The sequence below is a fragment of the Chiloscyllium punctatum genome, chromosome X (genome assembly GCF_047496795.1).
Source record: "Chiloscyllium punctatum isolate Juve2018m chromosome X, sChiPun1.3, whole genome shotgun sequence".
Lineage (NCBI taxonomy): Eukaryota > Metazoa > Chordata > Chondrichthyes > Orectolobiformes > Hemiscylliidae > Chiloscyllium > Chiloscyllium punctatum.
The window spans coordinates 20,637,783-20,653,354 of record NC_092791.1 but is presented as its reverse complement, the minus strand read 5'-3'; the positions used below and the strand labels follow the sequence as shown (position 1 = coordinate 20,653,354).

The 15,572-nt window shown below is 40.5% G+C and overlaps 2 protein-coding genes across 12 annotated transcripts in view; one reads left to right on the top strand and one right to left on the bottom strand.

The window, feature by feature from the left end:
- LOC140471276 (LIM domain and actin-binding protein 1-like) overlaps nucleotides 1-14,505 on the top strand; it is a 139,701-nt gene extending 125,196 nt beyond the window's left edge. For all 8 annotated transcript variants that reach the window (XM_072567246.1, XM_072567252.1, XM_072567250.1 and 5 more), the window contains 6 exons: nucleotides 986-1,078; nucleotides 2,058-2,171; nucleotides 6,890-6,956; nucleotides 7,294-7,397; nucleotides 10,821-10,954; nucleotides 11,607-14,505. In XM_072567246.1, coding sequence (XP_072423347.1) covers nucleotides 986-1,078; nucleotides 2,058-2,171; nucleotides 6,890-6,956; nucleotides 7,294-7,397; nucleotides 10,821-10,954; nucleotides 11,607-12,636 — 1,542 coding nt within the window. In that variant the 3' untranslated portion in view covers nucleotides 12,637-14,505. The remainder of the gene's footprint in view (nucleotides 1-985; nucleotides 1,079-2,057; nucleotides 2,172-6,889; nucleotides 6,957-7,293; nucleotides 7,398-10,820; nucleotides 10,955-11,606) is intronic.
- Nucleotides 1-15,572, bottom strand: part of LOC140471277 (STE20/SPS1-related proline-alanine-rich protein kinase-like) — a 222,316-nt gene that overhangs the window by 43,982 nt on the left and 162,762 nt on the right. The window lies entirely within an intron of this gene.

Sequence of the window (15,572 nt, the reverse complement as noted above, 5' to 3'; positions counted from 1 at the left end):
TTGCATATATTTGTATTCACATTTATTTAGAAAATAATTGTGACTTTATTCAATTATACTATGGTAAAACAGTAGTATTTTTCAACCACTTTTATTTTAAAATCTGTATTTGTCAAACTGTTGCCTTAGTTAGTAGGTTGTGGGTTCAAGAACTCCAGAGTCTAGCATATAATCCAGACTGCCATGCTTGTGCAGCACTGGGGGCGTTCCACACTGGCTGTGCCATCTTTCAGATGAGATGTTAAATCAATTTCTTTCGGGTAGACAACAGTGGGTTTTTCTCCTGACTAACGTTTATCCCTCAACCAACATCACTTAAAACCTTGTGTTGCTTTTTTTTATATAAAAGCTTAATGTGTGCAAATTGGCTGTCACATTTCCCTATTCTATGACAATATTTACAAAAATATTTCATTGGTTATGGAATACTTTGGGATGTCCTGAGGTTATATGCGATGCTATATATGTTCAATGTTATCTTAAACTTCTCTACTTTCCATGACTTGTTTCCATAAACCACTTTTTTAGACTTGTACCAGCTGTAACAATCTGTCTTGTAACAATTCCTCCTTTGCTCCCCCTCTCTTCCCAACCCCCTCCACCCATTTCTCTGGCTTCACTCTCCTTATCTCTAATCTCCTTCAGCCCCATATTCTTCTGAAATATCCTTGCTCTAATTCTCTGACCTTTTGTGCATTCCCAACCACCTTGCTGCATGATTAGTAACATGCCTTCAGGTGCTTGTACCCTAAGTTCTAAAATACCTTCCCCAAGCCTGTCGTCTTTTCTCTACCTTGCTCTTTTTAAAACCGTATCCTTTTGAACAAAGGTTTGGTCATTGCCCTGGCTTGGTGTCAAAATTTATTTTATAATTGCCCCTGTGAAGCACTGTGGGCTGTTTTGTTATATAAAAAGGTGCGATATAAATACAAATTGATGAAATCAAAGTAGGCCTACTAACTCTATTGCCTTGAAAAATGCTTAGACTTTGGACGAGCAAATGCTGTCTGGAGAAGTGATCAATACCAAAGAGCAATGGGGAATCAAAGACTCATCAAATCCTAAGGGGTTGCCACAGGTATAAGAATTTTTTTTCTTTCTTTTAACTTGATAATTTGTTATTTAATTGCCTACTTTTTTTTGTTGCAGGTAGGGTGGAGTTAGAAATTAGCTTACTTAATACTGATGCTAGTGAGCATTGTGGGGGTTCTTCTCAATTTTTTTTCTCTCATTTATGATAACTCCCAGTAGGTGTCCAACCCAGCAGCTCTCCATATCTGCAACCAAGTGGTTATTTCTGTGGTGCACCTTGATCAATTTTTATGCGCATAGTATGATCATGAAGGAGTTATCGTAACCAAGTCCATTTCATCTCTTTCCGATACCTGCTCACGTTCCGATTGTGATTAGGAATAACAGGTTTTTTTTCCCCTCCAGGAGAAGTCGGGGGGGGGGGAGGTGAAAGAACAAAAGGGAAGGCTTATGTTTGCGTTTGAAGGCAGGATGGATTAAATGACCAAAGAAAATCTTTGTTGGTTCTAGCATCTTATGTATGTAAAACACGAAAGATAACTAGGTAATTTTTTAATGTCCCCTTAATGTCCCTTTTTCCTTTCCTACTGTTCAAATAAAAATAACATTGTTGAATCAGTATAGCGTAGAAAAGTAGCAAAGACTGAAAATGATTTTGGGGGCTATAGCCTTCATCAAACCAGTTATTTTCTGGTCTGAATTCCGTATTGGGTTATAGCTTTGTAACTGAGTGCAGGTGACAGTTTTGTTTGCAGTTTCATCTCTTGTATGTCCCTTCACTACTTAATGTTGACAATATGTTTGATATTTGTTGGGATTTCACCGTCTGTCTAAATGTGATTTTTGTATTTTTGAATCCTCATTTTGCAGCTTTTGTTTCTATTCCAGATGCTTTTTTTTTGTTTAAAGCTGTTGGTAATTCAAACACCATGCAAATAATGTGGCTCCTGTTTAAACAGGGCTATTGTAGTGTTTTCTCTCTCTCACTTTTGTCTAATATTTATTATGTTTGCTTTCTGTTATAGTGTGACATAAGCACTAGTGACCTTGAAATGAATGCTGGCAATAGGAACGAACAAAAAGAAAATGTGCCACCAGTACCTTTGACCAACACCTCTTCCCATGCAGAACTGCAGAAGGTATGTGAGGTAGACTTAAGTTAGAGTCATAGAGATGTACAGCATGGAAACAGACCCTATGGTCCAACCCGTCCATGCCGACCAGATATCCCAATCCAATCTAGTCCCACCTGCCAGCACCTGGCCCATATCCCTCCAAACCCTCCTTATTCATATACCCATCCAAATGCCTTTTAAATATTGCAATTGTACTAACCTCTATCACTTCTTCTGGCAGCTCATTCTATACCCGTACCACCCTCTGTGTGAAAAAGTTGCCCCATAGGTCTCTTTTATTATAGACTTTGCCTATTTACCCTATCCATGCCCCTCATAATTTTGTAAACCTCTATAGGGTCACCCCTCAGCCTCCAAAGGTTCAGGGAAAACAGCCCCAGCCTGTTCAGCCTCTCCCTATAGCGCTCATCTTCCGACCCTGGCAGCATCCTTAAATCTTTTCTGAACCCTTTCAAGTTTCACAACATCTTTCCGATAGGAAGGAGACCAGAATTGCACACAATATTCCAACAGTGGCCTAACCAATGTCCTGTACAGCCACAACATGACCTCCCAACTCCTGTACTCCGTACTCTAACCAATAAAGGAAAGCATACCAAACACCACCTTCACTATACTATCTACCTGCGACTCCACTTTCAAGGAGCTATGAATCTGCACTGCAAGATCTCTTTGTTCAGCAACACTCCCTAGGACCTTACCATTAAGTGTATAAGTCCTGCTAAGATTTGCTTTCCCAAAATGCAGCACCCCACATTTATCTGAATTAAACTTCATCTGCCACTTCTCAGCTCATTGGCTCATCTGGTCAAGATCCTGTTGTAATCTGAGGTAACCCTCTTTGCTGTCCACTACACGTCCAATTTTGGTGTCATCTGCAAACTTACTAACTGTACCTCTTATGCTCGCATCCAAATCATTTATATAAATGACAAAATGTAGAGGACCCAGCACCGATCCTTGTGGCAATCCACTGGTCACAGGCCTCCAGTCTGAAAAACAACCCTCCACCACCACCCTCTGGCTTCTACCTTTCAGCCAGTTCTGTATCCAAATGGCTACTTCTCCCTTTTATTCCGTGAGACCTAACCTTGCTAACCAGTCTCCCCTGGGGTACCTTGTTGAACGTCTTACTGAAGTTCATATAGATCACATCTACCGCTCTGCCCTCATCAATCCTCTTTGTTACATCCTCAAAAAAACTCAATCAAGTTGTAATGTTAATTATAGGAACAATACAAATATATATTTGGGTTCATTTTTCATTGGAGATCTGTTGACTTCCTAATTCTAGGATTCCACCAGTTTGTGGTTTTATTGTTGTGTCCAGTGTGTGACTGGAGATCATTTTCCACCTATTGGTGAACAAACAGGCAACTTTGTCTTTCTAAATAAAACACCTCATTTAAATGCTAAATTTGTGATTGAGGACTTGTCAGTGAGGAAGGAATTGATCACTCGATTGATTGAATTAATTAATTTTGAAGTATTATGGTTGTGGATTATTTCCTTTTCTGGAAGGCAGAAAATGCAACGTCTATCCAATGTTGCTGTAATAACTGCCCTCACCTGGTCAGCCCAGATTCTGCAGGATCAAATAAAAGCAAAATTATGTGGGCACTGGAAACCCGAAATGAAAAACGAATATGCTGGAAAAACCCAGGTCTGGCAGCGTTTGTGCAGAGCGATACAGGTTGATGTTTCAAATTTGATTTATGGCTCCTCTTCAGCACAAGTTCCAAAGAAGAGTGTTTGGATTCAAATGTTATCTTTGTCCTTTAAAAGTGACCCCAAGCTTCCAGTTGCCCACCACTTCAATACACCATGTTCCCATGCCAACATTCTGCCTCACTGAGGCGCAACACAAGCTGGAGGAACAGCATCTCATCTTCTGCTTAAGCACCTTACAGCCTGCAGGACTCAACATTGTGTTGAGTGAACACCTACTTCCATGTGTATTGCCTACCCATGCAATCCCAGGTCTTGTCATGAAATGGGTTCCTTTCAGCACAACCCCAACTCATTTTCAACTACTCAGTCCTCATTACCATCTATGTAGCTTCTCTTCTTCCCTGGCTTACTATCAACAATCCCTTTATCTGCTTACCCTTTTTATCCCTTTTGCTGGGCTCCATTTCCACCTATCCACTCACTATTCCTTCTCTTCCCCACACACATGCACATGAATGCTACCTTGTCCTACCTGTTTTCAGTTTTGAAGAAGGGTCACTGGACCCAAAGCGTTCACTGTTTTCTCTCCATAGATGTTAGAAGAAAGTGAGGACTGCTGATGCTGGCGAGTCAGCTGGAAAAGCACAACAGGTCAGGCCGTATCCAAGAAGTGGGAGAGTTGACATTTTGGGCATAAGCCCTTCATTAGGAATGTGGAGAGGGAAGGAGGCTGAGATAAATGGTGGGGTTGGGGCAGTGGGAAAGGTCGGTGGGATGAGGATAGGTGGATGCAGGTAGGAGGTGATTGGTTGGGGAGGGTGGAGGGGATAGGTGGGAAGGAAAATTGACAAGTAGGTCAGGTCAAGAGTGTGATGCCAAGTTTGGAGGGTTGAATCTGAGATTGGCGAGGGTGGCGGGGAGACTTGGCAATTGGTGAAGTCAGTGTCGATGTAGTTGAAGAGTCCCAATGCGGAAGATGAGGTGTTCTTCCTCCAGTTGGTGGGTGGCTTTATTTGACAGTGGAAAAGGCCCAGGGGAAAAGGCAAATGCACATCCTTGGGGGAGTGTGAGGGAGAGTTGAAGCGGTTGGCCACAGGACGGTGGGGTTGGTTGGTGAGTACAGACTTGAGATGTTCCCTGAACTGCTCCGCAAATTAGCATCCTGTCTCCCCATATCAAGAGACCATATCAAGAGCAACGGGTGCAGTAAATGAGGTGGGAGGATGTACGAAAAAATCTCTCCTGAATTTGAAATGTTTCCTTGGGGCCTTTGGATGGAGGTAAGGGATGAGGTGTGGGTGCAGGTTTCACACCTCGTGCGGCAGTAGGGGAAGGTGACAGGTATGGAGGGTGGGTTGGTGGGAGGTGTGGACTCAACTAGGGAGTTGTGGAGGGAATGGTTTTTGCGGAATGCTGATAGGAAGGGAGAGAGAAATATATTTTTGGTGATGGGGTCTGAGTGTAAGTGATGAAAATAGTGGAGGATAATGCACTGTATCTAGAGACTCTTGGGTTGAAAGGTGAGGACTCGGGGGTACTATCCTTGTTGTGGTTGGGGGGTATTGTTCAAGTGACATGCAAGTCCTGGGCCATCTCCACCGACAAATCAAAGCCCCCCAACCACCACCTCATCTCTGATCCAACCTTCCAACTTGGCACTGCCCCCTTGACCTGACCTACCTGTCCATCTTCTTTCCCACCTATCCACTCCATCCTCCTCACTAACCTGTCATAGTCATTACCGACTTGCATCCACCTATCGCCATTCTACTTAGCTTTCCCACTCCCACCCTCCTATTTATCTCTCAACCCCTTTCCCCCTCCACGTTCATGATGAACAGCTAATGCCTAAACGTCGACTCTCCTGCTCGGATGCTGCCTGACCTGCTGTTCTTTTTCCAGTGCCATGCTTTTTGACAGATGTTGCCAGACCAGCCAAGTGTCTCCAGAAATTTGTTTTTGTTTGTTATCTCTGTTTCTCTGGTTATCTGGTTTACACTTTCCAGTGCAACCAATTGAGGAAAAATTGAGCACCTGTAGCCAGCTGCATCTTAGTGTCACAATATTTATTAAGCAATTACTGCCCAATGCATCTCTAATATACACATTTGAACCAAATCCAACGGAACAGCTGTGAAGTTCCTGTGCATTGTTCTTGCCAAAGTAGCATTAGTTTTGCAACAGAAGCCATCCATAATTTCGTGGTTTGATCACATTATAGTTGAGATGTTAAATGGTTTCTTCTTTGGTGTGCTAATTACGTGAAGTTGAAAGATGAGCGATGCAGTCAAATCACTGACTGGAACCAGATCATCTGTGCTGCTGATTAGAAGAATTGACGTAACTCAATTCTTGCTTTGATTCAGTGTCTGTTTGCTATTGTAGTTGACTATATTTCAAAGAATCCTGTTTAACGGAGCCATTAATAAGACCTTCCAACCCCTCAGGAGATTGTTGGTAATGCAAGGATAGTGTCTTGCTAAGTGACCTTTTCCTTGCAATATGGGTACTACTGACTGGCTAGCATTTATTGCCCATCCTTCGTTGCCCTCGAAGGGAGCTGCCTTCTTCGACCATTGCAGTCCATTTGCTAAAGGTCCACCCACTATGTTGTTGGGGAGGAAGTTCCAGACTTCTGACTTGATGACGGTGAAAGGACAGTGATATGTTTCTTGTGAAACTACCATTCCTAGTTTGAATTTTTATCCTATTGAGACAAGAACCATTCAAATTTAGCATCTTCAAATTTCTTATCAATACTCCCTTTGGCCAAACATTTACAGCAGGCTTTACTTCAGCTTGACAAACTGCCAAAGTTTTAGATTTATGAACCATTCTAGGTATTTGCAAACGTGGGCCTGGCATTTTACCCCCTTTCTATCAAACTATGGGGCCAGAGATTAGTGACATGGGCATTTAGTTCAAACGTCACCAGAGCAGCCAATAAACCTTTACACAAGAATCTTTTAATGTTGTTTCACTGCCAATATTTTCATGTGTGTTGGACAATGCAGCTTGGCAAGTGAAATTGCTTTTGTATTATTTATCAGGAGTCTATGATTGAGACATCGAATCTTTGGAACAGCTCTACTTACGAGAAACCAGGAAATAGTCAAGGTGAGCCCCTCTGTTCTAAATGTATGCCACATGCATTTCCTCCATGTTATGGGCATGCAGAGTTGCTCTAACACTTGTGGGTAGATGCAATGGTCCATGTGGCTTAGTTTTGCTTTCATTCATTTTTGTCATATGTAATTTGAAGGTGAATGCGTTATGTATGTGTAAATCTATTTCCAACTGCTAGAGGTTTCAGTGCTGCATTTGCACTTCAAACGGAACCAATGACAATCTCTTCATATCTGCACTAACAGCTTAAAATCACTCATTTGAAATAAGAGCTTGTAAATTGTTGGTTTGGGCTTAATTCATGCTTTTAATCTTTTAAAATGAACAGTTAATGTGGAAAAAGAAGAAGGGATGCCAAAGCTTTCAACTCTGGGTATAAATCAACAGAGATCAACAGCAGAAATACAAAGTAGTCCAGCCAAATCTGTTAAGGTAAGTCATCAACTTGTTTGGTAATTCATGAATGTGATGCTCAACTTTACAAAGCTGAGGATTTACAGAAATAAAGTTGCATTTCCCTTTTTTGATATTTGTTTTCTCCTGTTGCTTTCTTCTGAAAGAGTTGATCCAGATTGTATTGGTGCCCATAGTTATAGCAAGGCTCCATAACTCCTCCCAAGTGGCCATTCTTTGTGTGAACCTCGGAGTGGCAACCAAAGAATGGGTGGATTGAGGGTTGGAGAGAAAACAGTCCCAACTAAGCTCCGATCTGATTTCAGGCATTGCCATGGTCTCTTCTAAAGATATGTTGCTAGATGTGATCAAAAATGGGAACCCTACTTCTAAGTACCCATTTCTTGAGTCTGTGGTATCACGTTTCTATTCCTTGTTTAACTTTGCGTTGAAGGAAACTGGTGTCAGAGAGAGCTCCTTGTATTTGTATACTAAATGTCTTGGCGCCTGAAGTACAATATTTTGAGTTCTCCCAAATCTAATCACCAGAGCAAGAGAAGCTGCATTAAACAATGTAAATGGCCTGACTCATGAATGCTGCTCTCCCTCAATCTAAAATGACAACCGCAACATGAAAACAGCTTGTATCTATTCACACAGCAGATGGCTAGCAGTGTAGTTCTTTATCAGGCAGTGGGTGCTATGATTATAGAGTAGGATGAGCTGATGTTTCATCTGTGGCTCCAGCTGATCTACAAGGAAGATGGCATTAGCTGGATCCTAGAGAAGGACCAAACAGGTATTGTTATCTTTTACAGGATTGAATAACTTCATTTACACAATGTCGACCCTGTTCTTAAAGGGGAAATGCAGTACCCAAGAATATACAATAAATATGCAATTCAAGGGTTGTGTCAAATGTTTTCCATTTAAAAACAATTCCGTATATTTTTTTTTAAAAGCTTAATGTGCAGAATAATTTTTTTGGAGGAATTAAACTTGAAAATTTAGCTTTCAAAAATCAAGAGTTAGAAGAAAAGTTTGAAGAATTGTCTAAACCCTGGAACAATAGACTGATTCGATATGATTAAGCATGGTACTAGAACATATGTGTGGCATTTGTATTGCTGTTTAGTATATTACTGTTTAATCCTATTTCTCTGCCTATTTTTCAGCTTCTACTTCCTGTTCCTGAAGTATCCCTTTTCTCTCTCTGCATTCCTCTGTCTCCAATATGAGGTTCTGTTTGCTTTATTTTTAAAATAAAAGATTCTCAATTCCTTACACTTGTTTATGTGAACACAAAAATCTAAACTGATTGTTGCCTGTGTCTGATCATAATTTACTTTTAAAATACATAACTTTTATCTGAGCCGTATTAATTAAAATCATGTTTCTTGATTTGAGCCCAATGAGTGTATGTTGTTTTTGGGAAGGTAAATAGGATTAGCTTGTGCAAGTTTGTATTTGTATCATGATTCCCACTGGGTGTGAAATAATTGTGGGCATACTGCTTAACAGCATGTGGAAGACCCAGTGGCAGGTGTCTATCAGTACTACTCTCTTTAAGGCTTGGAGAATTTGCAAGAGGCTACATTTTATCAATTTTCAATTGATTATGCCTATTCAGTTTACTCCACTTTATTTTCTGCCTCCCCTTCCAAATCGCTAATCTTGCATTAGAATTTGACCTAAATTTATGTTTCCGAGATGACTGATTTTAGAACATTGATATTATATATTGATCAATAGCTTGGTGCAGTTGCCAGTGCCAAGAATGTCACTTGGTAGCTTCATATATGCAGGATTTGCAGCAATAAACTGCCCCTCAAGGGTTAGCCTTTTCAGCCATCAGCAAAAGTGTATCATATGAAGACCACCCCAACTGAAACAGATTGTCTGTCCATCATCCTTCATAGATGTGAAGAATCTGGATTGGACCTCTACACGAGGCCATGAAGGGGCATCACTAATCTCAGTTATTCACTGACTGCCAAAGTGCCTTTTTTCCAAGCTTCCTTGTTTTCCCTCTTCCAACTCCCATGCTATTAATTTACCTTTGAACAATAGTGTGTCGATTATTGAGGAAACTGTTTGGAAAAAACTGGCAGATGGAGTTTAATTTAGATAAGTGCAAGGTGTATCAGAGCAGGACTTCTACACTTAATGGTAGAGTCTTGGGAAGTGTTCTGAACAAGAGACCTTGTAGTGCAGGTTCATAATTCCTTAAAAGTGGAGTCGCAGGTAGACAAGATGGTGAAGAGGATGGCCTTTATTGGTCACTGCATCAAGTATAGGAGTTGGGAGGTCATGTTGCGGCTGTACAGGACATTGATTAGGCAATTTTTGAAATACTCCAATCAACTCTGGTCTCCCTGCTATAGGAAAGATGTTGTGAAACTTGAAAGGGTTCAGCAAAGATATTTATAAGGATGTTGCCAGGATTGGAGGGTTTGAGTTATATGGAGAGGCTGAATCGGCTAGGGCTATTTTCCCTGCAGTGTCAGAGGCTGAGGGATGACCTTTTTACAGAGGTTTATAAAATCCTAGAATCCCTACAGTGTGGAAGCAAGCCATTCCACCTATCGAGTCCATGCTGGCCCTCTGAAGAGCATTCCACCCAGGCTCATCCCCTACTCAAACCCTGTAAACCCGCATTCCCATGGCTAATCCACCCAGCCCCTCATCCCTGGGCACTAGGGGAAATGTAGCCTGGCCAATCCACCTAACCCTCACATCTTTGGACTGTTGGAAGAAACCAGAGCAACCGGAGGAAACCCACACCACCGATACTGGGAGAACACGTGGAGTTTGCACAGACAGTTGCCTAAGGGTGGAAATGTACTCCTGGTCCCTGGTGCTGTGAGGCAGCAGTGCTGACCACTGAGTCACCATGCAGCCCATCTGAGGGGCATGGATAGAGTGAATAGCCAAGGTGTCCTCCCCAGGGTAGGAGAGTCTGAAACTAGAGGGTGTAGGTTTAAGGTGAGGGGAAAGATATAAAAGGGACCTGAGAGGTAATTTTTTTCAAGCAGAAGGTGGTGTGTATATGGAATGAGCTGCCAGAGGAAGTGGTGGAGGCTGGTACAATTGCAACATTTAAAAGGCATCTGGATGGGTATGTGAATAGGAAGGGTTTGGAGGGATATGGGCCAAATTCTGGCAAATTTAGAACATCTGGTCGGCATGGACGAGTTGGACCAAAGGGTCTGTTTCTGTGTTTATAACTGATTCTATAAAACATTGAAAACTAAATTGCTGAAGTACTTATCTCAAGTTTCTTACTTTCTCCAGGCCTGTTTTCTTACCATGATTTGTTTTGAATTAAAAATCTGTTTGAATTAATGCAACTGGTGTTGGTTAATTCCAACTCAAATCTTTTGTCATGTCTCTTGCTGTCACTGCAGCTTTAATAAAGTGACTGATGAGTTTGTTTTGCTTTTTTCCCTCAATGACTACCAGAAATTTCAGCTTCCAGCCAGAGAGCTGTGTGTTACCTGCCAAAAGACTGTCTATCCAATGGAGCGTCTTGTTGCAAACCAGCAGGTGTTTCATAATTTCTGCTTCCGCTGCAGCCACTGCAACACTAAGCTGAGGTGAGGATTCTGGTTTCAGATGACCTTGGGTTCAGCATTATTCTTGGGTCCAATCGTTTTGACTTGCAAACTATTTTGAGCTTGCTTTTGGATATGAAATGACTACATTTTGTTGAAAGCTTTCCAAAGTGTTCTTGCCCTGTAAACTGCTAACCCTCTTCCCCTCTTCCCCTCTTCCCCCCCCCCCCGGAAACCAATAGCTTGACTAGTAAAAGGACCATATGCGACCCAAACAGAGAAGGACGCTCAGTCTCTGCTTGATCCTCAGCAAGCAGCAGAACCTTGTACCCGACCTGCTGCTACCTGTGATTAATGCCACATTTTTCTCAGCAGAGGTTATTGATTCATATCCAATGAGTGAGAGCAAGATTTGTCATGCTGTGATGTACCACCCATCCCTTGCCTATGCAGATAGCTGTCATTATCCAGACTGCTGGATTTCTTTTGCTAGGCATTTATCATTATTGTTATCCCACTATGGTATCCAATAGACAAAGAAGCTAGTATAACTACTTCGTAGAACATGAAAAACAAATTAATTTGCAGGATGGTACTCTGTACAATTGTGCACATTATAAATGACCAGCTGAATCCTTCTGGTGTAAGCTTTTGTCTTCAGAAGTCTAAGTGTTTTTAAATTTCTTTTGCACAGCATTGGGAATTTTGCTTCACTGCATGGGAATGTGTACTGCAAACCACATTTCAGCCAACTCTTCAAATCTAAAGGTAATTATGACGAGGGATTTGGTCATAAGCCACACAAGGAGCTGTGGATGGCCAAAACTGAGCCTGATACTGCAGAACACAAGAATGAAGTTGTCATGGATAAATCTGAGGCCAAAACTGAGAATTCTGGAGTAGATGAACTTTCCATACGCAAGGTAGGTGTTTTGGCTGCCAGCATGGAAGCCTTAAATACCAGTAATTCACCAGAAAAGGCGGAGAAACCTGTTGAAACAAGAAAATTAAAAATAGCTTGGCCACCACCTACTGAAGCAGGTAGTAAAGGAATCAGCTGTTCTGAAGACGGCCTCCAAGTTAACAAACCAAAATGGCCTCCAGAGGATGATTTCCAACACTTGACCAAGAGAAACTCCGAATTCAGTGGTACCTCCAGACTGAGGCGAAGTGCTTCTCTGAAAGAACGATGTAGACCATTTACCATTGCGGCACCGCTGAGACCTATAGCCATTAAAGAGCCAGGAAGAAATCTGTCTGTTAAAAATATAACCCAGGATGTGATCACTAAAGAAAGAGAAGCTAAAAGAGAGACTGAACAACAGAAGAATGAAAACAAGTCAAGTCTGGATAATGAGCCTGAGCAACCAGTGACTACCGAGCTCAAGGGCATGAAAGAAGATCCTGTGACTGAAGAGGTTGTAGAAGTCAAAAGCAACAAAGAGCTGCTTCAAGATAAGGATGTAGAGGAACTTCACTTGCGCAAAGAAGAGGCCAGAGAACCTAACTTCTTGGAGTGTGAAGAGCAGCAATCCAAACAAAAAACAGTTGAGTTGCAAACTTCCAGAGATACGCTTGCATTAGATGAGCACATTCCAGAGAATGAGACAAAACTGGAAGATGTTGGTTTTTGGGATGGGGAGGAAAATGAAGTGGAGGAAACTGAGGAACTGTCAGTTGAAGAGCAAATCAAGAGAAATAGATGTTATGAAGATGAGGATTAGATACTGTGGGTGACTTACATGATATTTTAATTGGTGATTGGCCTTGTGGTTCATAGGTGTCAGCATCAGCTCCGAACTTCCTGTCGTAAAGTGGTTTATTCTAAGTACCTGTATTGAATTGAGCTTTATATTGAAAATAAACATTAATTCAATTAGTTATATTGAGTGAGAAGCAAGAGATTGCTATTTTGTAGATTTTTTTAAAAAATTGCTTAATGCACATGTATGTCTGAAATAGTACCTGTGTACACTTTTTGCAATCCTTCTCATTCTCAAGCACTAGATAACCTCTGAAAAAGCTAGACTTTGCTTGGTTAGTTAAGTTCTTTTATGTTGACAGTTAAAAGAACAAGTATAGAATCATGGATGGTAGTGAAACACTAATGCAAGGAAATGTTTTTTCTGATGCCATTTTTGTGTATCATCCACTATCTGGGCAGGGGAGATTGAGTTTCAAAAGACTGTGTGCTTTCAAAAAAAAAATTCTACAAGTTAGAACTAAATGCCATTCTACATTGTATTCATACCACTCCTTTAATGCTCCCTTCACATAACCTACCAATATTTATCATATAAAAGATGTATTGAATTTATCAAGAAATAATGGAAGCATTTAAGAACCAGTGTGTACACCTCAAATGGTAGTGGAGCAGAAAATGATGCCTTAAGTTGAAAACAGCTGGGCATCTACGACCTTGTTGCCATGCACTTGCCTACACGTGAACCCAAGAATGGAAGTTTAATGAAGGCTATGCTGAACATGGTTCTGAGATTTAAAAAGTTCATTTGTTAGAATTCATTTGATAACAATTTATTGGATTAAGGATGTTGAGCTGGCAAGATAGGTTGGTCCCTCCATTGCAGTAGCAGAGTGACAGATTTATCCTGAGTCTAACACTCTCCCAATTGCGTAGCTGCAAAGGTGATCCAAAAGTCCGAGGGAAGATTTGATGCGTCAACCTTTTCTAGAATTATGTAATCTTGTTGTTTCAAACATTTAGAATAGTGTAACTAATCTCAGTAAGATGAAAATGGAAGCATTAGAGTAACACCACTTTACAACAATGTTATGAGCTGTAAACCTGACTTTAGTCTTCAGACATTGTAAATTCCTACTTTTGGCTTTATTCCTTACCCTTCAACGCTATTTTAGAATTTCTTCTGTATTACAGTATGATTTTACATGTGAAATTGTTTTACATATTGATAGCACATGAGAGACAAGATGCTGCTGAAAATAGTAATCTGACTTGATTATAACAATTTTAGATGGGATGGGTAATAAAGAATTGGGGTATACATTTGTGCTATGGTGTCTGGAACAATGCAACTTTAATCTTAATGTTAAAAACAAAAACACTGCACAATACTGAAATCTCTTCTCTGGTAGAGTTGGATATATCACCTCTACAGCCTTCTGGCACCTGATTTGGTCTAAGGTGATTTAAGTAGCACAGGAAAAGTCATTCTTTTTATTGCAGCAGTCTTTATATTTAAATCATTGTTTCTGTCTTTACCTACAGTTATGTGATGGCTCTGATGTTCAAATCAATCAATCAATCTCCCTCAAAACTCCTCATCTGTTAAGATGTGTGCAGCCAAAAGATAAATTGAGATGTTAACCCATTAATCCAGGTTATAGGTGGAGAAATTACTGCTGTGTCCCTTGATCTCTTGACAATTGATTCTTGTGCAAAGGATCTAAGAGCAACTTAGAAACATGCAAAATAATTAAACGCAGAGAAGTTAATTATGTAATAAAAAGAATTACTTGACCAATGCTGGCTGGTGACTTTCTTTTTAGAATTTTAAAATTGGATATGATGTGATTTCTGTTTGGCACGTAATTAATAAACTCTTTAAAAGATATTTGTGGAATAATCTTTATACTGTGTTCTATTTTGCATCCAATGAAACTAAATTAAGTGACAGAATTTGAGCATATGTGCACCACTGGGATAAGCCTGTTGGTAGTTTACAGTTTGCTTGGACCTGAAGATCATCAACACACTTCACATTATTCTACTTCTACCATAGGAATCGGTTTAATGTTTTTATGACTAAGATGCTCATCACTACTTTAATTTGTATTTAAGCTTTGGATATACTGTTTATTCTTTTAAAAAAATGGGTACTCTAAACACAATCTTTAAACAGTTTTTGTTGTTCTTGCACCATTCCATTTTGATTTTGGACTTGTACAAATCTCTTTTAAGGAGAGAGATGCTTTATTTTTGGCAGTTTTGAATGTATGCCATGCATGCTTGTGTGCACCATTCATGATAGCAGGCGTGGTCAAATTTTTTCATGAGTTGAGGGGGAACGCATTTCATAAAAATGACAGTAAACATGAACTACTTCAAACAAAATTCAAAAGCAGTAAATTGCTTTGTGAGTAATTAACAAAAATGGCTATTAAATTGTTAAATCGTAAAGTTTAATAATAAAGCCCCTTTTGCCTTTTTGATTACAAAGCAGAGCTAGAAAGAAAAAGAATCCATCCCAACTAATGTTCACCAAGAAAGGGATTGGCAATTGGTGCCAAGCCATGAAGTTAGATTTAAACAACACTAACCCTGGGTCACTTCTGGTGGGGCAAATTTGGAGCTGGCTTCAATGGAATTCAATAGAGAGTTGGAGTCGGAAATTATCTGACTTTTGGCCTCGGGTTTTCTCCTCTCAGCCTGCTATCACACCTTTTCCCGCTCTCTGCCTCCCACATATTTATCCCTTCCTTTCTCACCCCCTACCTCCCTCTCTATATAGCCCCCCTCACTCTTGGGCTTCTTGCTCTATCTGTCTTACTTTTCCCCCTTAACTTCAAATTCAGAGTTCTCCATGGGCGACTCGGCTTAAAATATTTCAACCAGCACTATTACCCCACCTGCAAACATTTTGTGTTGAAATGAGTGTGGCCAAGTATATTTTTCCCAGAA